This window comes from Tursiops truncatus, chromosome 11 (assembly GCF_011762595.2).
Source record: "Tursiops truncatus isolate mTurTru1 chromosome 11, mTurTru1.mat.Y, whole genome shotgun sequence".
In the NCBI taxonomy this organism is placed as follows: Eukaryota; Metazoa; Chordata; class Mammalia; order Artiodactyla; family Delphinidae; genus Tursiops; species Tursiops truncatus.
The window spans coordinates 31,581,786-31,608,240 of NC_047044.1; the positions used below are offsets into that span (position 1 = coordinate 31,581,786).

General features: G+C 34.8%; 1 protein-coding gene across 1 annotated transcript in view; it reads right to left on the reverse strand.

Annotated features, from left to right (window-relative positions):
* Positions 1-334: 334 nt before the first annotated feature.
* The window catches only part of TMTC3 (transmembrane O-mannosyltransferase targeting cadherins 3), a 51,015-nt gene continuing 24,894 nt past the window's right edge, over positions 335-26,455 (reverse strand). The window contains exons 8-13 of the mRNA XM_033866270.2: positions 20,640-20,760; positions 19,059-19,170; positions 11,358-11,461; positions 9,904-10,073; positions 7,747-7,973; positions 335-4,582 (exon numbers count right to left, since the gene is read on the reverse strand). Of these exons, the coding sequence (XP_033722161.1) occupies positions 3,768-4,582; positions 7,747-7,973; positions 9,904-10,073; positions 11,358-11,461; positions 19,059-19,170; positions 20,640-20,760 (1,549 nt within the window). The 3' untranslated portion in view covers positions 335-3,767. The remainder of the gene's footprint in view (positions 4,583-7,746; positions 7,974-9,903; positions 10,074-11,357; positions 11,462-19,058; positions 19,171-20,639; positions 20,761-26,455) is intronic.

Here is a 26,455-nt window from a genome sequence, read left to right on the forward strand (position 1 = left end):
TAGGTTAAACAACTTCCCCTAAGTTATACTAGCAAGTGTGGTACCAGTATGTGAATCCAAGTAGATTCATAACTTAAACTCCTAATTATTTCACTACACTGACTTTCAACTGTGTATGTCTATAAAATTTCACATTTGAGTTTGTCTCATTTTCTTAACTGAGTTTCTGTCACTCTGGGTTGGAAATGTATCACTGTTAGGAACTAAGTTAACATGTACCTTTCTCAGGTCATTGCTTATAAAACTACTGGCCAGCTCTTCTTTCTTTGTGGGGGAAGAAATTTCTTGATATGCTATTATATTTTTCATTTTAACACTAAAAGGCAATTCAGGATAAGGTTTTAAAAAGTATCAATTTAATACTGAATATTTAGAAATATGGTACACACAGACACCACAGTAATATAAAATGCATACAATTATCAACTATTTTATGAAAACTTAACATGGATGGCTGACATCTTCCAACAGATAAAACTCTAGACAAAGGTACCAGATATATTTGAGTTTTCATTTTAAATATGATTTAGTCATGCAATTAGGTTTTTAAAAAAATAAATATGACAAATATATGGATTTCTGAAGTATAAACTGACATACAAATCTATATATTTTCATATTTTTCATTAAAGCATCCTTAAAGAAGCATTCTGTAACATGAAGTTGAGAGCTCAAATTAGATGAAAGGCATGAGGTTTTAATAGAACTGAGTAATTCACATACCAAACATCTACATAAAAGTAAAGACAAAATTGCAAACATATTTGCTTTATCCTCCAAGTCATCAACTTCATAAAATTACTTACTGGAATAATTATTATAAGATAAAATTCCCAGTTCTGAATGTTAGTAAGGACACACATATAGGAGCAATATGAGAAAAAGTTTCTTTTGTAAAACAGCAAGAACTAAAACTACATCCCCTTATTAGTACATAAACCTATGATAAGCTTTCTTTTTCAAACTTACAGATGCTCACAACTGTGAAACACAGGTTAGTGAATTGGGCTAAAATGTCCCTACCCTCCATTTCCCCCAAATGGCAGCTTCAAAGGAAAAACTATCCATTGACTTTTTCACCTCAACAGCTTGAATAAAATTTATATTATGAATTTAAAGAGAAAAAATAATCACCTCACACATAAGCAAACTTGATGGAACTTAAGATGGAATAAATACTAGGTATCAGAAGAGCATATTCCTTAATGGAAGTTAAAACATCAAAATTAATTGGATTATGTCACTAATTTAAAAGTTAACACAGGAGAGATAAGAGGATTTTCTTGAACGAATTTAGAACAGTGGTCCCTAACCCTGACTACAAATTAGAGAGCCTTTGGAAAAACTGAAGCATGGCTCTACCCATAAGAAATTCAGATTTAATTGTTGTAGGGTGGGGTCTAGATGATTCTAATATGAAATGAGGGTTGAGAAACAACTGATTTGGAAAAGTTATTGATTACTCAGGGTGAATTTGATTTAAATAAATTATTCAAAATATGAGCACTTCCTACATGATAGGCACTGTTCTAAGTGCTAATGTGGAGAAAATTCTTTTTTCTATAAAAATCATTGGATATTAATATATCTTTTATCTTTTGAATAGTTACATAATTTTATTAAATTATTACTCAAAGCTTTTATTACGGTCTGCTGTCATAAAAGATTTCCTTCTACTTTTTTGAACTATCCCCAGTTGATATTATAACAGAATAGATCAAACTCAAACTTCTTCTCAAGATATATGTAGAGAATGTAACAATAACAGTCTCATTTTTCAAGTCATGGTATATGAGGTATTCTCCACCTTATATCTGGAGTCACAAAGCTATAATTTAAAAACTGAAATCAGGTATTGCTTTAATGAATGTACTACCATTGATGTCAGTGCTTGCTTTATATTGCCTAAAAAATAATCTATGACAGCGCCTCAGAGAACCTAGTAAGAGTAGGTCTTTAATACAGACCATGTTTCTTATGACCTATTTATAAAACATCCCTTTAAGGAAAAAGTTACAGGAATATGGGTTTTGAAACATAATTAGAAATTCATTATTTCAAAGGAACAGAAATATAGTTTTTGAAATGCTACATAATTAGAAATTAGTTACTATCCCAAGACGATAGCTTGAGCTTTAACATTTTAAATTAAAGCCAACTTTATTAGGTATTATAAAAATGCATTTTAACTCATGAAAAAAGTCAGATTTAATAAATTTGATTTGTATCTACTCTTCAAACTAACATTTTTCAGGTTTAAATTTGCTAAAACCAACTGATTAATTTATTAATCATATACTAGGCTAATTATCTTTTTTCTAGCTGGACAACAGGCCAAAACTGACGAAATTTTGGTTCAACCATAATATATGCATGTATAGAAAAATGCAATAGCAATTTATTTTCCATACTTGATGGACTTAAAACAGCATTAAATTTTTTTTTTTTTTTTTTTTTTTGCTGTACGCGGGCCTCTCACTGTTGCGGCCTCTCCCGTTGCGGAGCACAGGCTCCGGACACGCAGGCTCAGCGGCCATGGCTCGGGGGGCTAGCCGCTCCGCGGCATGTGGGATCTTCCCAGACCGGGGCACAAACCCGTGTCCCCTGCATCAGCAGGCAGACTCTCAACCACTGCGCCACCAGGGAAGCCCCAACAGCGTTAAGTTTTTTGTGGAAGCTCAGTAGTCAAAATAAATACTTAATAAAAATATACACCATAAGATATCAAGAACTTAGTGTTTAAAAATAAACTTTGTCACATTGTTTTGCCTTCAGTTAAACAGAACTCAATTTAGGTACCTAAGGTATCTAAGAATAATTAAGGTATGCTTTTGGAAACAAAATTAAAATTCAAGTAACACTAGAAAGATAACACTAAGATGAAAGAGAAACTTACTATGTTTTAGCTCAAAAGTTTAATCAAGTTATAGCTACTGGGACTTCTCAATATGACTATGACCCTCATAAACAGGAATAGTTTGGGAAACAAAAGTCAAAGAGTCATGATTATGTGGTTCATGCTGTGAAACCCTCAGTACGTAAAAAAATGAAAATACAGTATATATGAGCACCATCAGAAATGTGTGTGCGTATATGTATTTAAAACTTTACCTGATTAAAAATTGCCATTTAGAGTGAAGGACAAGCACACAGTTACGAAAATACATTCTTAAGCTAACATGTCATACGACTTATTTTAAAATGTTTAATCTGGCGTTCCTTCTAAAAATCAAAAAAAGAATACAACATAAAGAAAGCCAGCCAGCATTCTTTTGTAGTGCAAAGTCCCTTGGAAATAGAAGGTTACTGAAGAAAAAGAATGTGTTCAATAAGTGTTTTCAAATCCACAGTCAAATTCCAATATTTAAAGGAAAAATGAAGTTAACTAATAAATATGAATTCACAGAATAAACCAGCACATGTTGGATTTGCCCCCATGGGATTACCATTCAGGCCTCAGATTATTTTTAACTGAGGGTAATCAATGTTATTCTGCTGAAAGAATCTTCCTTCTATAAGAAAATATACAAATTTCCCACCTGTAATTTCTGCTATAGTCACCAAAACTCTAAAAACTACTGTCATATATAATACATACCCTGGGGTAATGAAAGGGTCTTTAATGAAAATCTTATTTTGATCCTACGTAGAGGCAGCTTATGATAGACTGTTAGTATCCTTGCTATTTTTCAAAGCTCTCAGTATAAGTAATCACATGATATAGACTGAAGTTCTTTGAAACCACTGTCACGTGATAAAGGGTAATGCTATTCACCATTTAAAATACGTTCAATCTCTTCTAGTCTTTTTAAAGCAGCAACTCTTTTCTTCTCAATTTCTTTGATTTCTTTTGTTGTTTTGTGGGGGGTTTCTTTGTCTGTATTTTTTCCTAACTGTTTGTTGGATTTCGACTGACTTTTATTATCACTTGTTTTTATTATCTGTATGGGTCTGGGTTTACTTTTGATTTCTTTTTCATTTTCAGTTGGAATTTTGTCTCCTTCTATATCTGAAGTCTTACCAGCTGGGAATACTGGCTGTTCTACAAAACTAGATGAAGAAATTTTATCCCTGACTATATTCAAATGGCGTTGAATATATTCTTCATGTGGTGCTAATGCCAATGTTTCAACCAGGCATCTTTCAGCTTTTAATAAGTCCTTCTCTTCAAAATAAACAACACAAAGATTGTGTTTTCCTTGCACATTGCTTGGATCCATCTCCAAAATCTTTTCAAAACATTTTTTTGCTCCAAGTATATCTTTCTTTTGATTCATCAGAATGTCTCCTTTTAAAATGAGACCTTTGATATGATCAGGATAGTATCTGAGTAACTCTTCCAAGATTGGCAAAGCCATTAATTCCTTTGCAGTCTGAGAATACAGGAGAGCCAGATTAAACAGAGCACTTCTGAAATCGGCTTGTAATTTTATGGCTTTCTTCATCCACATCTCTGCTTCAGTGTCCTTTTTGTCATCCATGGCAAGCATTCCCAGATTGAAATAACCATTAGCATCTAGTGGCTCCTCATTTACATAGCTTAGAAGTCGTTTTCTAGCTTCAGGTCTGAGTTTAACCTCACCTAAGAATTTAAAAAGAAAAAAAATTATACTATGAGCAAATGAATAAGTCTGAGGAACAAAGCCACTTGCAAGTATTTATCTAGATTACAAAAAGACAGCATCAAAACAATTAATTGCTGTGCCTAAATTAAAAAGCAGAAAGAAAAAATCTCAAAGTTTTCATAGGAAAGATGTATATGAAGCACTGAAATGGTAGCTCATTTCCTTTCCTTTAAAACAGTAAAAGTGCCTCAAAAACTAAAAGGGGAGCCAAAGCAATCTTGAGGGGAAAAAAACGGAGCTGGAGGAATCAGACTCCCTGACTTCAGACTATATTGCAAAGCCACAGTAATCAAGACAATATGGTACTGTCACAAACACAGAAATATAGATCAGTGGAACAGGATAGAAAGCTGAGAGATAAACCCACACATATAGGGTCAACTAATCTACAACAAAGGAGGCAAGGATAAAAAATGGCGAAAAGACAGTCTCTTCAATAAGTGGTGCTGGGAAAACTGGACAGCTACACATAAAAGAATGAAATTAGAACACTCCCTAACACCATACACAAGAATAAACTCAAAATGGATTAGAGACCTAAATGTAAGACCGGACATGATAAAACTCTTAGAGGAAAACATAGGAAGAACACTCTTTGACATAAATTACAGCAAGATCTTTTTTTGACCCACCTCCTAGAGTAATGGAAATACAACCAAAAATAAACAGATGGGACCTACTGAAACTTAAAAGCTTTTACACAGCAAAGGAAACTATATACAAAATGAAAAGACAACCCTCAGAATGGGAGAAAATATTTGCCAATGAATCAACAGATAAAGGATTAATCTCCAAAATATATAAATAGCTCATGCAGCTCAATATTAAAAAAAAAAAACCCAATCAAAAAATGGGCAGAAGACCTAAATAGATATCTCTCCAAAGAAGACATACAGATGGCCAAGAGGCACATGAAAAGCTGCTCAACATCACAAATTATTAGAGAAATGCAAATCAAAACTACAATGAGGTATCATCTCACACCGGTTAGAATGGGCATTATCAGAAAATCTACAAACAACAAATGCTGGAGAGGGTGTGCAGAAAAGGGAAGCCGCTTGCACTGTTGGTGGGAATGTAAATTGATACAGCCACTATGGAGAACAGTATGGAGGTTCCTTAAAAAACTAAAAATAGAATTACCATGTGACCCAGCAATCCCACTACTGGGCATTTACCCAGAGAAAACCATAATTCAGAAAGACACATGTGCCCCAATGTTCACTGCACCACTATTTACAATAGCCAGGTCATGGAAGCAACCTAAATGCCCATCAACCGGCAAATGGATAAAGAAGATGTGCTACATATATAAAATGGAATATTACTCAGCCATAAAAAGGAATGAAATTGGGTCATTTGTAGAGATGTGGATGGACCTAGAGACTGATACAGAGTGAAGTAAGTCAGAAAGAGAAAAACAAATATCGTATATTAACACATATATGTGGAATCTAGAAAAATGGTACAGATGAACTGGTTTGCAAGGCAGAAATAGAGACAGAGATGTAGAGAAAAATGTATGGACACCAAGGGGGGCAAGTTGGGGGTTGGTGGTTGTGGGATGAATTGGGAGATTGGGATTGACATGTATAAAATAGATAACTAATAAGAACCTGCTGTATAAAATATAAATTTAAAAAAAACACAAAAACATATAAACAAACAAAAAAACAAACTAAAAGAGATGAAATATCTCCTGATAGTTTAGATTCTAACTGGGAGTAGACGAAGAATAGAGAATTAAGAGGAAGAGGCATGGGATTTGCCAACAAAAACAAATGTTCAATCTTGATTCTGTTAATTTTATGCACTAAACAAATTATTAACTTGTCTGGGTTAACCTACTGAATTTTCTAATAATTACATGAGATATATAAAAAATGCTCAGTAAATAGTAACTATGACTGGATAAACAAAATGTTCTAGTCTTATTAAATCAGATATTTTCTGTATGTTATTTAAAATGTTTTAGTACTTTTCAAAGGTAAAAATACACCATTATATATAAAGCCTATGTCCAATGTCTCACTACACATAAATCCGGTTTTAGGAAACAAATATTTTATTGAGATAATTTCTATTGCAAATAAATACAAAAAAATTCAATTTCTAAAACTACACACCCCAGGGTGCAATCTTGTGTCAGATAATGGGCACCTTTCATGATTACTAAGGTTAGCTAACTTTACAAAAACATTAGTTTCCTAAACTTAGCTTTTTTGAATAACAGACATAAAGATCTTCCTCTATTCTTTTATGTGACAATATGATAAATAAAGAAAATGTGAAATAAATCAGTAGGCTTAAGTTCTTGTCTTGGACTAGTTACTAACCTAGCCATATAAAGTTAGGGTAGTTATTACGTCTGTTTGGTCCTGACTCTCTAATCTACAAAACAGATGACTGGCAAAAACAAATTCAAAGGCCCTCTTTAGCTATAAAATATGATTCTTACATTTTTTGCAAAAGTTTTATAAAAGTATCTAACAATTAATATAGAGATTTTTCCAAACATAAAAATTAGGATTATAAATTATATATATTGTCTTCTGAAGCCGTACTAAAATATATCAAAGATCCTGATTTATTGTGATGAATAATTTAGTTTTGCTAAATTTATAGAAAATATAGGAAATTATAATAACGTCTCAGAAAACAGTAAAACGATACAAAATGATATCAAAAGTATTTGGACTTATAAATCAAGAGAAAATAGAATGCTATTTTGTCTAAAACATATAATGCTCTTGGCTCCCTAGAAATAATTACCTAAAAATTTTTACCAATTCAGATTATTTGAATAGTATGATATTTATACATAAGATATACTTCCATGAATAAAATGACAAAATAGATAAATATGGTATTGCTTAATAGACTGTCTGAAAAATCAGTTTTAACATATACCAGAAGAACTAACAATTAGTATTGTCATATATGTTAAGGCTATTACTTGAAAAGTTTACTTCAAGTATTTTAAATATTCTTCTTATAAATTATTTATGCAGTTTTGATGTAAACCATCCATTCATAAAATGTTTGCTGGGGGTAAGATTAGGTTTTATTATATTTCAAACTAGAATATGTTTAAATATAGAAATATTTTGAAAAAACATACCTGATTCTTGCATTAATATAGCAGAATTGAATAACGCTAGCTTATGCTTTGGATTTAGTTCTAAAGCATGATTAAAGTTTTTTAGGGCTTCATTTGGTTCTTTAAGTTCAATATGAACAATCGCCAAGTTGTACCAAAGATCTGCATTGTTTTTGTCCAGCTCTAGTGCTTTAAGATATGCTTCTTTTGCTTTGACAGGTTTATTCATTTTTAAAAGCAGTTCTCCTCTGTGGAAAAATCAAACACAAGCTTTACTTACAATACTGTGTCAGTCTATAGATACTATTTTTCACAAGTTTTAAGCTTTTCCACATATTCACAGCTTTCCTTTTAACTTAGGTTTTTAAAATTTTCTTTTAAAAATAACAAACTGTCCTTAAACCTGAACACATTAGTTTAGCAAATTTGGCTTGATACGTTTTCAAATATTTTTAAAGAAGGAAAGAGCATGCCTGACGCTAGAGAGTAAGATGTCGGGAGGTATCAAAGAAAGGGGAACAGAGAAAATATATTCTTTGAATATATCTTGAAAAACAGCAGACTAGTCTACATCAGAAAAATGATAGCAACTAGAGTGGGAGATTAATTTGTCAGATGAAGTAACAGCATTTGAAGAAGGAATATAAATACAGTAGTGATGGGGAAATTCCAGTATTCAAATCTGTTAGCAATGTCTCACTATACAAAAAGAAGAACATTAGAAATTGTTTACCCCTTAAAATTACTTAGTTTTCTTCGATGTATTCTTATAAAATGACCATTCATTAAAAAGAAAAGGAATTTAAAAAGCCGATCTGGTAGGATGGAAGGGCAATAGTGCCACCTGTAGATACTTTTGAGGAACACATATGAAACTAATGATCACAGTTTGAAAATCATTTTAGAAATCATTCTAATATGGTTACATTTTCTGTTACAGAGCTTAAAAAAGTCATTTTTACATATGTGCAAATCAGTTTAAGTACTGAAATGAGTTACTTTTATTATAATACTACTCTTTCTTGAAGTATTAGCATAGGCATGGAATCAAATAAACTAATATTCCCAATTTCTAGAATAAGTGTCCAAAATGTGATTTTTTTTGCGTTACACGGGCCTCTCACTGTTGTGGCCTCTCCCGTCGCGGAGCACAGGCTCCGGACGCGCAGGCTCAGCGGCCATGGCTCATGGGCGCAGCAGCTCCGCGGCATGTGGGATCTTCCCGGACCGGGGCGCGAACCCGTGTCCCCTGCATCGGCAGGCGGACTCTCAACCACTGCGCCACCAGGGAAGCCCCAAAATGTGATTTCTTTAAATGCAGAGATTATTAATTCTTTATAAATTAACACATGACACGTTTTATTTATAGAAACAACCCCAGTAAACTTAGTGAATTTCAGCAAGTACTAGATAAGGCTGAACAAAGACAGCTTCCAGCTATGAACGGATTTCATTTCAAAAACTTAAATTCTGAATGCATTTTCCCCATATAAACAATGTGACAAATTATAATTAGGTTTCTGGAGCATGCTGCAAAACAAAGTTTAACATAAAATTTTCCTCAGGTACAATACAAATGATAAGACTTACATGAGAAAATATATCAACTTCTAATATCAAATTCTAATATTACAAAAATTTTTTTACTGGCAACTAAAAAGTTTCTTTGTAGTAACAATAACCAGTCAATTCTCAGTATTAATTTAAGAAAGCTCTTGAGAGTTTGATATTATATAATTATTTCTTAATTAATTTTATATATAATGATTTCTTAATTATACAATGATTTCTTAATTATTCTATAATAATTAAGAATAACTTCTTGTAAAAATAATTATTTTGTAATAATTAAGAATTATAAAAGGTAAATTTCAGCTGTTTTAAATAAAAGTGAATTTGTAATGAGAAGCAAATGAAATTAAAGAGGAGCTTTTCCTACCCTTCCTTTTGTATAAATAAACCTAAGTTTGCTATTATAAGTTATGGACTTCCTTGTCAATTTAAAATGAAATCAATTAAATTTGTTAGTCTAAAACAGGCTGTATTTCTATGCTCTTGGTTGCTAACTAAGATTTACTAGAAGAAGAAAAAAAAGCCAAATTAGTCAAAATAGCTTAAAAGTATATGCAGGTGCAGCTTTAATCTTCTATAGTGAAAGCCTAAAGCGAACTACAACACCTGCTAATGTAAGCCTGCTTGAAGTCGGGTCTCATGCTTATTGCTTGTCGGTACAGCTGATCCGCTTCTTCCAGTCGGGACTCATTTGCTCGTATCAGGTTGGCCAGATTAATGTAAACATTTAAGTGGTTAGGTGCAATTCTGGCTGCATATTTTTTACCAGGAATAATCTGTTAAAAAAAAGGGGTTTTTATAATTTGACATTTCAGTACCAAATAAAATCTGAAGTAAGTAGTCCTAGTGTTTTATTTAAAATTTACATAGAACATAAAAAGACACACTGCAATACTAAAATAATACATAAAAAATGTGAAATAATCTGCAGTATCCACAAAATGTAAGTAAAATAATTAATGTTTAGTAGCAATGAAGGTTGTATTTTTTCATTCATGCCAGCTCAACAGATTACTGTTAGATTTTTATATATGTATTATTTTATGAAGTCATAGAAATCAGAACTTCTAGAGGCTAAGGTCCCTTAGTATGTTTGAGTCAGACCAGGAATAGAACTTGGATCTTTTCTCTCAGTCTACTGTATTTGTTACACTATGTCAGCTTTCATGTTGTCAGCAAAATATTTACTGGTTGTGATAACAGGGTAGTTAATTTTACTTCAGAGCTATAGTAAACCCTCACTTGTTTGGTGGAGTTAGGAAATAAAATTCTCTAATTAACTGATTATTCAGGTTAAGTAAAGGTTATTATATATAATATATATGAACCCAAATTCTCAATGAACATAATAAATTATATCTGATAAAAATCTTTATTGAACAGAATTTAACTTTAGGATCTTAGGACTGAAATAATTCTTAATGTATCATGTGGTCCAACTCTATTTTTAAAACATTTAGCAAACTGTCAAATCATTTCAATATTACTACTGTTATTAATACAGTATTAATAATATAAACTACAATTGAGAAAACTGTAGCCCAGGGTAAACTATCTTTGCAGATTACACACAGCTAGCTGGCCAAGGGCAGTATCAGATTTTCTAACTTTGACTTTGTATTGCGGATATCCAAGAAATCTTGTACTTGTGACATTATAGCAAATGATGGGCACAGGACAGCAACAGAGATGTATCCACTCATTTTATCACTTTGTTTTCTTCATTTATTTCTTGATAGGAGTAATGTTGAATTTAGTGCTTACTGCACATAAATAAAATTCTTTTCATTTAAAGTCACTTAACTCATAAATAACTTGTAATCAAAAATATCTAAAATTCATAATATCATAATTTGGTTTTCACAGACTATAAATTTTAAGTGAGCTATGAAAGTGAATGTAATCTTTTATAACACTTACAGTAATAGATGGTTCACTGGACAACTTACTTTTAATATCAACAAATTGAAGAATAGATAAAGATTTTCCATTTGGATAATTCTATTCAATATGGACATCTAGCAGACATGACACAATAGAAATAATTTATGACTACTTACTTGAGGCATCAGCGACTTAGCTGTCATATAAGATTCTTCAGCTGCTTTGGTTCTATTTAAATTTTTATAAGTTCTTCCTACATTCATGTGGGCACCAATATCATCTAAAATTAAAAAAAAATCATTTGTTGGCAAATACACTAAATAGCATTCAATGTAAACTACTAAGAAGACATGTTTCTAGAAACAAACACACTAAAGCAAAAGAATGTAAAAGGAGGCAATAGGTCCTGCTTCCTCCTTAAAGCTCTTCTAACACAACTTATTATAACTTATGAGCAAGGCTACACTAGAAAATTATTAAATAAAGTACCATAAGAACAGAAAATACACATATGACATGAAAAAACTATTTGAATGGCTCCTGGAAGGGTTAAGATATGAGAGGGGAGAAATAAAGGTAATGATTAAATTTACATCTTTTTTTTTCCACTATATTTTACTATCCTATACTAAGGCTTACTCTTATTTCCTTAATCTCATAGCTTTGGAATTCACTCAAAAGCAAAAAGGATTTACAAGTGAAAAGGATCACCATGATTACTAGAATTATTTCAAGTATTATAAATAACAAAAATGAATCCATGGTGGCATAGGGGCAAAGAGCCTGTGAAAAAAACTTTGTGACTTTGTTTTTAAAAATTTTTGTGAATGTGGTTGGAGTGCAAGTTATCTGGATTCTATAATATTACTTAAGATGCAGCAGCCCAGATCTCTTAAATGATGATACATTCCCATATAATTTAATTAAAACTTTTAAAAAGGTTGTCTTAATATCAAATCCTCAGCAAATTTATTCAGGGATAGAAAAATATAAAATTAAAATAAAAAAGATATGAGGGTTCATTGTACACTAGTTTTAAGATATACTTCCCAGTAAATATTTGAAAGCTTTGGAATAAAGATAGAAAGAAGGGAGATCTTAAATTAGACAAATTTTACTCAACATGAATCTCTAACAGACATGACAAGGTTTCAAATTATGATTACTACTTGCCTGTGACACCAATGATGATTTTGCAGTTGTGGAATAGTTCTCTGCCTGCAACTCCCAGGACACATAGGGGCCAAGCATATATATTTTAGGCATTCCTCTAGGAGGAGAGTAACAGTCCTAAGATCTTGCTAAATTATGTTTCAGGTTGGCAATTGTGTGCACTGTACAAAAACTGTTAGATGCCATATGGGTTTAGTTAGAGAATTAGGGAACAGGATTGGGGGAAAGAGGTTGATTTCTTGTTTTTAGACATATTGCTGAATCTCATGGGGTCTCAGGAGGCGGTCAAGCCAAAAAAAAAAAAAAGAAAAGAAGAGGAAAAAAGGCCCAATACTGGCAGCAATTCAGAATACTTGTGTAGCTTTGAAAAATTCAGATACCTTACCCTACCCAGCTCAATCAAAACAGAATCTTCAGGAATAGGATTGCAAAAATGTTTTAAAAAAGTTTCAGAGGCAATTCTGATGTAGATCCAAGGTTGAAATACATTGCATTACCAAGAGTATATAGAGTTTTTGCTCTTATACAGCTCTTTAAAAAAAAACTTTTTTATTGAAGTATAGTTGAATTACAGCATTGTGTTAATTACTGCTGTACAGCAAAGTGACTCAGTTATACATATATACATTCTTTTTCCTATTCTTTTCCATTCCAGGATATCGAATATAGTTCCCTGTGCTATATACAATAGGACCTTGTTTATCTAAGCTCTTTTTTTTTAAACATCAGATAAATCTATACCACTTACTACAGAGATCAGAAAGTTACCCAGAAAAAACTAAGGGTATATAGAACCTGAAAAAATTATTTATACAGTAAAAATTTAATCTAAGAAAAGAACAAACTGAAAGTTTAAGTAAATAAAAGTGAAATTATGTCAGGTAAGTATTTAAAATGTTACTGAAAAGAGCCCCAACCAACCTTAGAAAAGAGGTTATCCATTAGGATGAAAGACAAGGCAAATTACTATCTACTAATCAGGTTCTTAGAACTATGGCAAGGAGATACTCTCATCAGTGAAGACTACAGACACTAGAGTAAGGCACCCTTACTTTCTCAAAGAACAAAGATAGCAATCAGATAGCATTTAGCGTCAAAAAAACCTACACAACACAGCTAATAAAATGAAACAATTTTTAAAATAAGTTACAAAGTTTAAGATTCTAGGAGGAAACAGCATTACTGGTAAGGTAAATCTATATTCGAAAAAAAAAAAGGTAAGAAAGCAGGCAAGATATAAAAATCAATTACATTTGAATGACTAAAAAGCTACAGAATTTCAAAAAACAATCTTGCTATTATGAGTGCGCTATCCAAACCAACAGCAGCCTGAATCTAGCAGTCTGTCTTTAATTCAATGTAAACGAGGACTGGCAAATATCAGGCAACTCTGTGCCTAATAATTCTTCAGCCACCAACAGTGAAGTTAAGTATTGTCACACTGATGGCCCAGGCATATGTGTTGCTTTCCAGTTATTTCCTACTCACAAATTTGTCAATTTATTTAAAAAGATATATTTATAAATATCTGGAAACTCCTGAAAACTCTAAAAATCATTTCTACCTTGATGGCATCAAAGTTGAACTAGAAATCCATGATTATTTTCGTTTCAAAGACTTGAAGTTAGATAAAAATGAAATCATTGATTTTAAGGCAAAAATTAACCTTGGAGAAATCTGGTGTTTCTCGAGAAAAACCTACCCTCGTCTTATAAAGGTGTTTACGGAAACTGTAATTCAATTTACAAAAATTTTATCTTGTGAATTGATTTTTTAAAAAAACTTGTAACCTTGATAAAAGAGGCAGGAATGTACAGTGGAGAAAGGACAGCCTCTTCAATAAGTGATGCTGGGAAAACTGGACAGGTACATGTAAAAGTATGAGACTAGATCACTCCCTAACACCATACACAAAAATAAGTTCAAAATGGATTAAAGACCTAAATGTAAGGCCAGAAACTATCAAACTCTTAGAGGAAAACATAGGTAGAACACTCTATGACATAAATCACAGCAAGATCCTTTTTGACCCACCTCCCAGAGAAATGGAAATAAAAACAAAAATAAACAAATGGGACCTAATAAAACTTCAAAGCTTTTGCACAGCAAAGGAAACCATAAACAAGACCAAAAGACAACCCTCAGAATGGGAGAAAATATTTGCAAATGAAGCAACTGACAAAGGATTAATCTCCAAAATTTATAAGCAGCTCATGCAGCTCAATAACAAAAAAACAACCAACCCAATCCAAAAATGGGCAGAAGACCTAAATAGACATTTCTCCAAAGAAGATATACAGACTGCCAACAAACACATGAAAGAATGCCCAACTTCATTAATCATTAGAGAAATGCAAATCAAAACTACAATGAGATATCATCTCACACCAGTCAGAATGGCCATCATCAAAAAATCTAGAAACAATAAATGCTGGAGAGGGTGTGGAGAAAAGGGAACCCTCTTGCACTGTTGGTGGGAATGTAAATTGATACAGCCACTGTGGAGAACAGTATGGAGGTTCCTTAAAAAACTACAAATAGAACTACTGTATGACCCAGCAATCCCACTACTGGGCATATACCCTGAGAAAACCATAATTCAAAAAGAGTCATGTACCACAATGTTCACTGCAGCTCTATTTACAATAGCCCAGAGATGGAAACAACCTAAGTGCCCATCGTCGGATGAATGGATGAAGAAGATGTGGCACGTATATACAATGGAATATTACTCAGCCATAAAAAGAAATGAAATTGAGCTATTTGTAATGAGGTGGATAGACCTAGAGTCTGTCATACAGAGTGAAGCAAGTCAGAAAGAGAAAGACAAATACCGTATGCTAACACATATATATGGAATTTAAGAAAAAAAAAATGTCATGAAGAACCTAGGGGTAAGACAGGAATAAAGACACAGACCTACGAGAGAATGGACTTGAGGATATGGGGAGGGGGAAGGGTAAGCTGTGACAAAGCGAGAGAGAGGCATGGACATATATACACTACCAAACATAAGGTAGATAGCTAGTGGGAAGCAGCCGCATAGCACAGGGAGATCAGCTCGGTGCTTTGTGACCACCTGGAGGGGTGGGATAGGGAGGGTGGGAGGGAGGGAGACGCAAGAGGGAAGAGATATGGGAACATATGTATATGTATAACTGATTCACTTTGTTATAAAGCAGAAACTAACACACCATTGTAAAGCAATTATACTCCAATAAAGCTGTAAAAAAAAAAAATAAAAATAAAACAAACAAAAAAAACTTGTAACCCAAAACAAACAAAAGACTGTAATCAACTGTTTGTCTAACATGTCATTCATGTTGCCTGGTCAGCGACCATTGTATAGTTTATATTCTTATTCTGGCTAAGTAAAAAAAGCCTTCAGACTGAATGTCTTTTTTTTTTTTAAGCTACTTTAAATGTTAAGAATCTCTGCTCTCTGTGATCCTCTACTGTTCTAGGATTTTAAATACCATCTATATGCTTGTTACTTCAAATTTTTATCTCTAGTCCTGACCATTCCCCTTATCTTCAGACTTATAGTTCTATCTCCATCTGTATATCTAACAGGGACAAAAAAGACTCTTGATTTCCTTCCCTACATGTCGTTTTAGCTGTCAAAGCTATCTATGAAGAACACAGCTGAAAAACACAGAATGAGCCAAGAAGTCTCTGAATAACAAATTCAATTTTTCCAAGATTATGTACTTTTTCATAATAAATTGTAATAAAATGATTTGCCTGTTTTCCTAGCCCACTGTTTATTAGAGACTGCAATTTTGAAAGTATGGTAGGTAAGTCATACTAACTAAAGGAGATAGGTTCAAGTAAGTATCTTTTTTTTTTTTTGCGGTATGCGGGCCTCTCACTGTCGTGGCCTCTCCCGTTGCGGAGCACAGGCTCCGGATATGCTGGCTCAGCGGCCATGGCTCACGGGCCCAGCCGCTCCGCGGCATGTGGGATCTTCCCGGACTGGGGCACGAACCCGTGTCCCCTGCATCGGCAGGCGGACTCTCAACCACCGCGCCACCAGGGAAGCCCCAAGTAAGTATCTTAAAAACAGCCAAAAGTGACAACTGACAACGAGAGGAAAAATGATTTTAAACCAAACATCCACAATCACACCCACCCACCAACACGATTTCATTTTGTCCTGACAATACAATGAGATAGAAATTACTGTCCCAACTTAGAAATGGGAAAGATAGGGCTGAAGGGGCCTAAATATCATCTTCTAAGTCTCCAGGTCCCTGTGTGTCTGACATAAAGATGACGTTGCTTCTCTTTTTAAAAACTCCCAGAATGAACCTAAAAGGCTTCAGAAAGCAATGAATTGAAACTGCCACAGTTAGTGACCACTGACTGTGTGTTAAGACTATGCTAGATGACCCAGGGACTATGAAGATGAATCAGATGTTCATGCTGCCCCTAGGAAGCTCCTCAGTTTAAATACATAGATATTTTAAATAAATACTTTAAACGAACATTTAAATAACAAATATCACAGAAAAGATACAAAAGTTGTAAGGAGTCTTAAAGAGGAGAAATATTTGCTTCTAACTGGAAAGATAGGAGGGTTTTTTTGTTTTGTTTAGAAAAGAAGCCATGTGAGATGGGTTGCAAAAGATCGGTAGGGTGTGGTAGGTGGATGGGAAGGAAAGGAGAAGGGAGGAATTCTAGGCTCAAGAAAGAACATGAAAAAATGCAAAGAGGTGAGGAAGCTCATGACATGTATCCTAGATTTCAAGAAAAACTAAACTACATGAAGAGCCAGGAGAGATAAAATTGGCAAGATAGCTAGACCATCAGTTATATATTTCTACAACATTCTCTAACAGGAATTTGGCTTTGCCTTGGGGACACTGGCAGCTTTTCCAAGTGGTGACTGTGGTCTTTTTCTTATCTCTTGCAACACTGGGCCTGGAGTTAGGTGTCCTCCTTGATCCTTACCACTTCCAGACCTCTGTAATTCCTTAAAATCACTCAACTCTGAATTTCAGATCATTAAACTCTATTATCCACTACCCTTCCTTATTGCAGTCACCGATCTCATATATAGCTCCTGGTTCCTTGTTCTTTCCAACATCACACAGTTGTCAAAATTCTTAGTAATTTCAAAATCTATATAGATGTATCTTCCAATAGTTGCCTTGATATCCTTCCTTCCAATAATTTTCACCTCCATTCTCCTTTAACTAGTCAGTTCAATGGCCACAGTCATATCTAGTCGAAATACAGGGGGCACTGCCCACCACTCCCCACCCCTCCAAGTATATTTAGAAATGTGTGTGTGGGGAAGTACTTTTTGGTCATCATACTGAATGGAAAGTAATGATTGTACTTGGTAGGTGGTGGCCACGTTTGGTACATATCCTGGAACACTGAAAACTAAAAATGCTCTAGCTAGACCTTACTTAGACACCAACAATTTTTCAGATCTATAAACAACTGATCTGATCACCTTTTCCTCATCTTTCATCCTCTCTCACATCCCTTCATAACCAGCTTAGGTTGTGTCTCAATATTCCCTTATCCCTTTGTTTAGTAATACACATCTGACAAAATTCTAATCCTGTTTAACCAAATTCTCCATGCCTGTACCACTGCACTTATAAAATAGTGGGAGAAAACTTTTAACCACATCAACTGGTTTAATTGTAATTAAGTACTGCTAAGCTCAAGTAGGGTGTTAGAGCTGCTTGACAGTCATACCATATTTTCCTACTCTACACATTTTCCTAGATCTTTGTTTCTCAACACGTGATTCATGGACTAAGTATCACCTAGGAACTTACTAGAAATGCAGAAATTCAAGCCCTACTCTAAATCTCTATATATCAGAACATGAACCATATGATCTCCAGGTGATTTACAGGTACATTAAAGTTTGTGAAGCTATGTCCTAGATGATTACTTCAGACCCTCTCCTGGTCTTAGATTTCCAGCACTTCCTCTCCATTCCCCACACTCTACTATTGATTTTACTTTCTGTTTCACTGAGAAAACAGAAGCAAACAAAGGACAACTTCCAGAAGCTATTCATCTATTATTCACCTGCCTATATCATGTCTCTACACTCTGCTTTCCCTGTTAACATAGGTTAACTATTGGTTCAGTTGACTGAATGAAATCCTCACCCTGAGCACTAGATCCTATTTATCTATTCCCATCTGTTCAAGGACATTGACCCAGTACTTCAGTTCCCCACCTTGAATTATTATTTTTCCCACCTTCAATGGATTAGTCACACACACGCTTTGTTTCTCTCACCTTAAAACAAAACCCCTAAAATTCCCAAAAAACAAAAAAAAAACATCATCCTACTATCCTCTCTTGACCCCATACTCGGCACCAACATTTCTTATCAACACCCTTTAAAAGAGTTTTTAGTATCAACTGTCTCCAATTATTCTTCTCCCACTCTCTTAAACTCACTATCAAGCTTTTGCATCTATCCCTTCACTAAAACTGCTCATCAATGCCACCCAACAACTCTGTTTAAAAAAGACTCCTTAAATGTCTGATATAAATAGCCCTAACATAAAATCCATTTCAGAAATAAGCCAGCACCAAACACTGTACCATTCCAGTCAGTTGGAATAAAGCTTGAAAATAAACTCTACCTATTTTCCACAAATATAATCATGTTTTTAAAAAGAAAATAAACTACCACAATAGCTTTATTAGTTAATAATGCTTACCTGGCTGAACATGGGTAGCCTGTAAGAAGTATTTCAAAGCTCTCTCAAAGTTCTTTTCATTTTCCAGAGCATGACCCACATTATTCCATAATTTGGCATTATTTTTATTTACCTTAAATATGGAAGTACAGATAGAAATTAGTTAAATTAAAAAAAATGAGTCTAATTAACACAGATTTTGTTTGGTATACTATTAGGAATGGAGTACTCCATAGAAATGTCCATGAACAGATGAAGTGGGTAAAAAGGTACAAACTTCTAGCTTTAAGATAAGTAAGGTCTGAGGATGTAATGTACAGCATGGTGACTATAGTTAACAATACTGTAACTATATGAGGTAATGGATGTTAACTTATTCTGGTAGTCATTTTATACACACACACACACACACACACACACATGCATATAATCATTATATTGTACACCTTAAAGACAAAGTTATATGTCAATTATATCTCAATAAAACTGGAAAATAATCATTCCGATTTCTTCCAGAAAAAAAATGTGTATATATATGTGTCTATGTATGTATACATACAACTCCAATTAACATGGATATCTGTTTGGTATATTATTAGGAATGGAGTGTTCCATGGAGATGAGGAAGAAGTCAAAAGAACACTGCTTCATGAAGTTTACCCTCTCCTCCCTTTCAACATTAAAATACTAAAACGACAGTTTATCTACTTTACATGTTAAAATTTTACTAAAACTTTTATTTCATCAAAACATAGAACTGTTTGAAAACTCCTGCTCTATTATTTATGTTCTTTTGGGAAAGACAGAATTTGAACAAGTGAATATGTTTAAACACTGCACTGATGACTTATTTTGAGGCTCGACATAAAGCTATTTATGTAGTCTATTATGGTAATGGGAACCCTGGCGAGCACAGAAACAGCCAAAAGGAAGTTAAGAATTCAGAGATTTGAAGACAGGGAGCATCTGAAAAAAAATCACTGCTTATAACTTTTGCAGAAAGCAAATTTTGTGACTTATTCTCATTTATGCTGCCCATTCTATAAAAATGCAGTATCACTCCTTTCTGTCAGTTCCTATCTTTCCTACAGTATTATAACCATTGGTTATTCTCCATATGGAAGGGCACCATTTTTTGCCATGTATTTTATTTCATTCAATCTAAGATGCCATCAATTATAAGGCTCACCATTATTTTAGGTACCATTAAGAAAGAAAAAAGGTCACTAATTAATTGTAAAATGCCTTTTACTGTAAGATTTATTCTGATTTCAGAGATGTTAAAAGGTTTAAATAAATAAAAAGGTACACCTTAAGAACCAATGAAACAAAAGCATTCATATTTAAACATTTTATCATTTGAGTGTCTAACAACGGTATACCATTTGTGCAATTATTCACATATGCTCTAGACATACACCTAAGCACTAGTCAGGGCACTAGTTATGGTATATATTATACAAAGAAAAAATTCTTTTTATTAATTTTGTGGTGAAGTACTTAACATTGACAGTTAACTGCCTAGTTAAAAGTAAAGTTAAAACACTGTATCAGGGATGGCTATAAGAAATAATTGATGACATATTCTGAATAATACTTTACCTTCAAGGCTGACATAAACAGCGTATATTCAGACTCCCAATCCCAATTTCTATGGAGTGTTTTTAAGGCATGAGTGAGTATCACCATAGACAGACAAACCCAGGATAACTTTTTTAATACACTATTTAAGAAAAAAAAAAGCAGAACAAAAGAAACATTGTCTACATCACCAAAACAGAGGTAAGAAATATGCTAAATATCTCTAAATGTAATGTTTGAATTTATTCTAAAGATTAGGGATTGTTCTAATAATCATCCAACTTGAGAGGGAACAACACCGAAAAAATTAAATATTATGAACACTTATACACTTATACTTCACTCTTCAATTACATTAAATATTTCAATATTTGCCTTTATTTGAAAAATTTTGTTTTGATTTAATGACAAAAAATTGATAAAACCAATTTTTAATTGTGAATTTTTATATTTAGAGTTCTTTTGTACCATTTACCTATAACTTCCATATTAGTAGTGTTTATAAAGGGTCAATCTTATCCCCGGCTATATTTAAAAACATTATTGTTTTACAATAAACACCACAGATTATCACGGTATTCTTGAAGAATTTTACACTTTAAAGTAGAATTATTTATTAAAAGTCATAGTAAAATTAACTCTATGAAATAGATGTAAATTACTTATATAGCTTTAGGTTAATCATTTGGGACTGAATTTCTCAGTTAAAAATGATGGTTATGCAGAGATCAGTTCAAGATGGCAGAGTAGAAGGATGTGCTCTCACCCCCTCTTGTGAGAACACTGGAATCACAACTAACTGCTGAACAATCACCAACAGGAAGACACTGGAAGTCACCAAAAAAGATACCCCATATCCAAAGACAAATGAGAAGCCAATGAGACAGTGGGGGGGGCGCGATCACAATAAAATCAAATCCCATAACTGCTGGGTAGGTGACTCACAAACTGGAGAATACTTATACCACAGAAGTCCACCCACTGGAGAGAAGGTTCTAAGCCCCACGTCAGGCTTCCCAACCTGGGGATCCAGCAACGGGAAAGGAATTCCTAGAGCATCAGACTTTGAAGGTTAGTGGGATTTGACTGAAGGACTCCGACACGACTGAGGGAAACAGACACTCTACTCTTGGAGGGCACATACGAAGTAGTGTGTGCACTGGGACACAGGGGAAGGAGGAGTGACCCCATAGGAGACTGAACCAGACGTATCTGCTAGTGCTGGAGGGTCTCCTGCAGAGGCAGGGTGAGGCTGTGGCTCACCGTGAGGACAAGGACACTGGCAGCAGAAGTTCTGGGAAGTACCCCTTGGCGGGAGACCTCCATTACCGCCATTACCCAACCAAAGAGCTGAGTAGGCTCCAGTGTTGGGTGGCCTCAGGCCAAACAACCAACAGGGAGGAAATCCAGCACCACCAATCAGTAGAGAAGCAGATTAAAGTTTTACTGAACTCTACCCATCACCAGCCTCTCCCATCAGGAAACTTGCAAAGCCTCTGAGACAGCCTCATCCACCAGAAGCAAGAAAAACTACAATCCTACAGCCTGTGGAACAAAAACCACATTCACAGAAAGATAGACAAAATGAAAAGGCAGAGGGCTATGTACCAGATGAAGGAACAAGATAAAACCCCAGAAAAACAACTAAATGAAGTGGAGATAGGCAACCTTCCAGAAAAAGAATTCAGAATAATGATAGTGAAGATGATCCAGGACCTCGGAAAAAGAATGGAGGCAAAGATCAAGAAGATGCAAGAAATGTTTAACAAAGACCTAGAAGAATTAAAGAACAAGCAAACAGAGATGAACAATACAATAACTGAAATGAAAACTACACTAGAAGGAATCAATAGCAGAATAACTGAGGCAGAAGTACGGATAAGTGACCTGGAAGACAGAATGGTGGAATTCACTGCTGTGGAGCAGAATAAAGAAAAAGGAATGAAAAGAAATGAAGACAGCCTAAGAGACCTCTGGGACAACATTAAACACAACAACATTCGCATTACAGGGGTGCCAGAAGGAGAAGAGAGAGAGAAGGGACCTGAGAAAATATCTGAAGAGATTATAGTCGAAAAATTCCCTAACATGGGAAAGAAAATAGCCACCCAAGTCCAGGAAGCGCAGAGTCCCATACAGGATAAACCCAAGGAGACACAAGACGAGAGACATATTAATCAAATTGGCAAAAATTAAAGACAAAGAAAAATTACTGAAAGCAGGAAGGGAAAAACAACAAATAACATATACGGGAACTCCCATAAGTTTAAGAGCTGATTTCTGAGCAGAAACTCTACAAGCCAGAGGGGAGTGGCATGATATACTTAAAGTGATGAAAGGGAAAAACCTACAACCAAGATTACTCTACCCAGCAAGGATCTCATTCAGATTCCATGGAGAAATCAAAAGCTTTACAGACAAGCAATGGCTAAGAGAACTCAGCACCACCAAACCAGCTCTACAACAAATGCTAAAGGAACTTCTCTAAGTGGGAAACACAAGAGAAGAAAAGGACCAACAAAAACAAACCCCCCAAAATTAAGAAAATGGTAATAGGAAAATACATATCGATAATTATCTTAAACGTGAATGGATTTAATGCTCCAACCAAAAGACATAGGCCTGCTGAATGGATACAAAAACAAGACCCATATATATGCCGTCTACAAGAGACCCACTTCAGACCTAGGGACACATACAGACTGAAAGTGAGGGGATGGAAAAAGATATTCCATGTAAATGGAAATCAAAAGAAAGCTGGAGTAGCAATACTCATATCAGACAAAATACTTTAAAATGAAGAATGTTACAAGAGGCAAGGAAGGACACCACATAATGATCAAGGGACGAATCCAAGAAGAAGATATAACAATTAGAAATATACATGCACCCAACATAGGAGCACCTCAATACATAAGGAAACTGCTAACAGCTATAAAAGAGGAAATCAACAGTAACACAGTAATAGAGGGGGACTTTAACACCTCACTTCACCAATGGACAGATCATCCAAACAAAATTAATAAGGAAACACAAGCTTTAAATGACACAATAGATCAGACAGATTTAATTGATATTTATAGGACATTCCATCCAAAAGCAGCAGATTACACATTCTTCTCAAGTGTGCATGGAACATTCTCCAGGATAGATCACATCTTGGGTCACAAATCAAGCCTCAGTAAATTTAAGAAAATTGAAACCATATCAAGCATGTTTTCTCACGACAGCGTTATGAGATTAGAAATGAATTACAGGGGAAAAAAACGTAAAAAACACAAACACATGGAGGCCAAACAATATGTTACTATATAACCAAGAGATCACTGAAGAAATCAAAGAGGAAATCAAAAAATAACTAGAGTCAAATGACAATGAAAACAGGATGACCCAAAAACTACAGGATGCAGCAAAAGCTGTCTAAGAGGGAAGTTTATAGCAATGCAAGCCTACCTCAAGAAACAAGAAAAATCTCAAATAAATAATCTAACCTTACACTTAAAGGAACTAGAGAAAGAAGAACAAACAAAATCCAAACTTAGCAGAAGGAAAGAAATCATAAAGACCAGAGCAAAAATAAATGAAATAGAAACAAAGAAAACAATAGCAAAGATCAATAAAGCTAAATCTGGTTCTTTGAGAAGATAAACAAAATTGATAAACCATTAGCCAGACTCATCAAGAAAAGGAGGGAGGGCTTCCCAGGTGGCGCAGTGGTTGAGAGTCCACCTGCCGATGCAAGGGACACGGGTTCGTGCCCCAGTCCGGGAAGATCCCACATGCCGCGGAGCGGCTGGGCCCGTGAGCCACGACCGCTGAGCCTGGGCGTCCGCAGCCTGTGCTCCGCAACAGGAGAGGCCACAACAGTGAGAGGCCCGCGTACCGCAAAAAAAAAAAAAAAAAAAAGAAAAAGAGGGAGAGGACTCAAATCAATAAAATTAGACATGAAAAAGGAGAAGTTACAACAGACACCACAGAAATACAAAGCATCCTACGAGACAACTACAAGCAACTCTATGCCAATAAAATGGACAACCTGGAAGAAATGGACAAATTCATAGGAAGGTATAACCTTCCAAGACTGAACCAGGAAGAAATAGAAAATATGAACAGACCAATCACAAGTAATAAAATTGAAACTGTGATTAAAAATCTTCCAACAAACAGAAGTCCAGGACCAGATGGCTTCACAGGTGAATTCTATCAAACATTTAGAGAAGAGCTAACACCCAACCTTCTCAAACTCTTCCAAAAAATTGCAGAGGAAGGAACACTGCCAAACTCATTCTATGAGGCCACCATCACCCTGATACCAAAACCAAAGATACTACTAAAAAAGAAAATTACGGGCCAATATCACTGATGAATATAAATGCAAAAACCTTCAACAAAATACTAGCAAACAAAATCCAACAACACATTAAAAGGATCACACACCATGATCAAGTGGGATATATCCCAGAGATGCAAGGATTCTTCAATATATGCAAATCAATCAATGTGATACACCATATTAACAAATTGAAGAAAACCATATGATCATCTCAATAGATGTAGAAAAAGCATTTGACAAAATTCAACACCCCATTTATGATAAAAACGCTCCAGAAAGTGGGCACAGAGGGAACCTACCTCAACATCATAAAGGCCATATACGACAAACCCACAGCAAACATCATTCTCAATGGTGAAAACCTGAAAGCATTTCCTGCAAGACCAGGAACAAGACAAGGATGTCCCCTCTCACCACTATATTCAACATAGTTTTGGAAGTCCTAGCCACGGCAATCAGAGAAGAAAAAGAATAAAAGGAATACAAATTGGAAAAGACGAAGTAAAACTGTCACTGTTTGCAGATGACATGATACTATACATAGAGAATCCTAAAGATGCCACCAGAAAACTACAAGAGCTAATCAATGAATTTGGTAAAGTTGCAGGACACAAAATTAATGCACAGAAATCTCTTGTATTCTGATACACTAATGATGAAAAATCTGAAAGAGAAATTAAGGAAACAATCCCATTTACCACTGCAACAAAAAGAATACAACACCTAGGAATAAACCTACCTAGGGAGACAAAAGACTCATATTCAGAAGACTATAAGACACTGATGAAAGAAATTAAAGATGATACCAACAGATGGAGAGATATACCATGTTCTTGGATTGGAAGAATCAATATTGTGAAAATGACTATACTATCCAAAGCAATCTACAGATTCAATGCAATCCCTATCAAATTACCATTGGCATTTTTTACTAGAACTAGAACAAAAAAATCTTAAAATTTATATGGAGACACAAAAGATGCTGAATAGCCACAGCAGTCCTGAGGGAAAAAAACAGAGCTGGAGGAATCAGACTCCCTGACTTCAGACTATTCTACAAAGCTACAGTAATCAAGACAATATGGTTATGGCACAAAAACAGAAATATAGATCAATGGAACAGGACAGAAAGCCCAGAGATAAATCCACGCACCTAGGGTCAACTAATCTATGACAAAGGATGCAAGAATATACAATGGAGAAAAGACAGCCTCTTCAATAAGTGGTGCTGGGAAAACTGGACAGCTACATGTAAAAGAGTGAAATTAGAACACTCCCTAACACCATACACAAAAATAAACTCAAAATGGATTAGAGGGCTTCCCTGGTGGCGCAGTGGTTGAGAGTCCGCCTGCCGATGCAGGGGACACAGGTTCATGGCCCGGTCCAGAAGGATCCCACATGCCGCAGAGTGGCTGGGCCCGTGAGCCATGGCCGCTGAGCCTGCGTGTCCGGAGCCTGTGCTCCACGACAGGAGAGGCCACAACAGTGAGAGGCCCGCAAA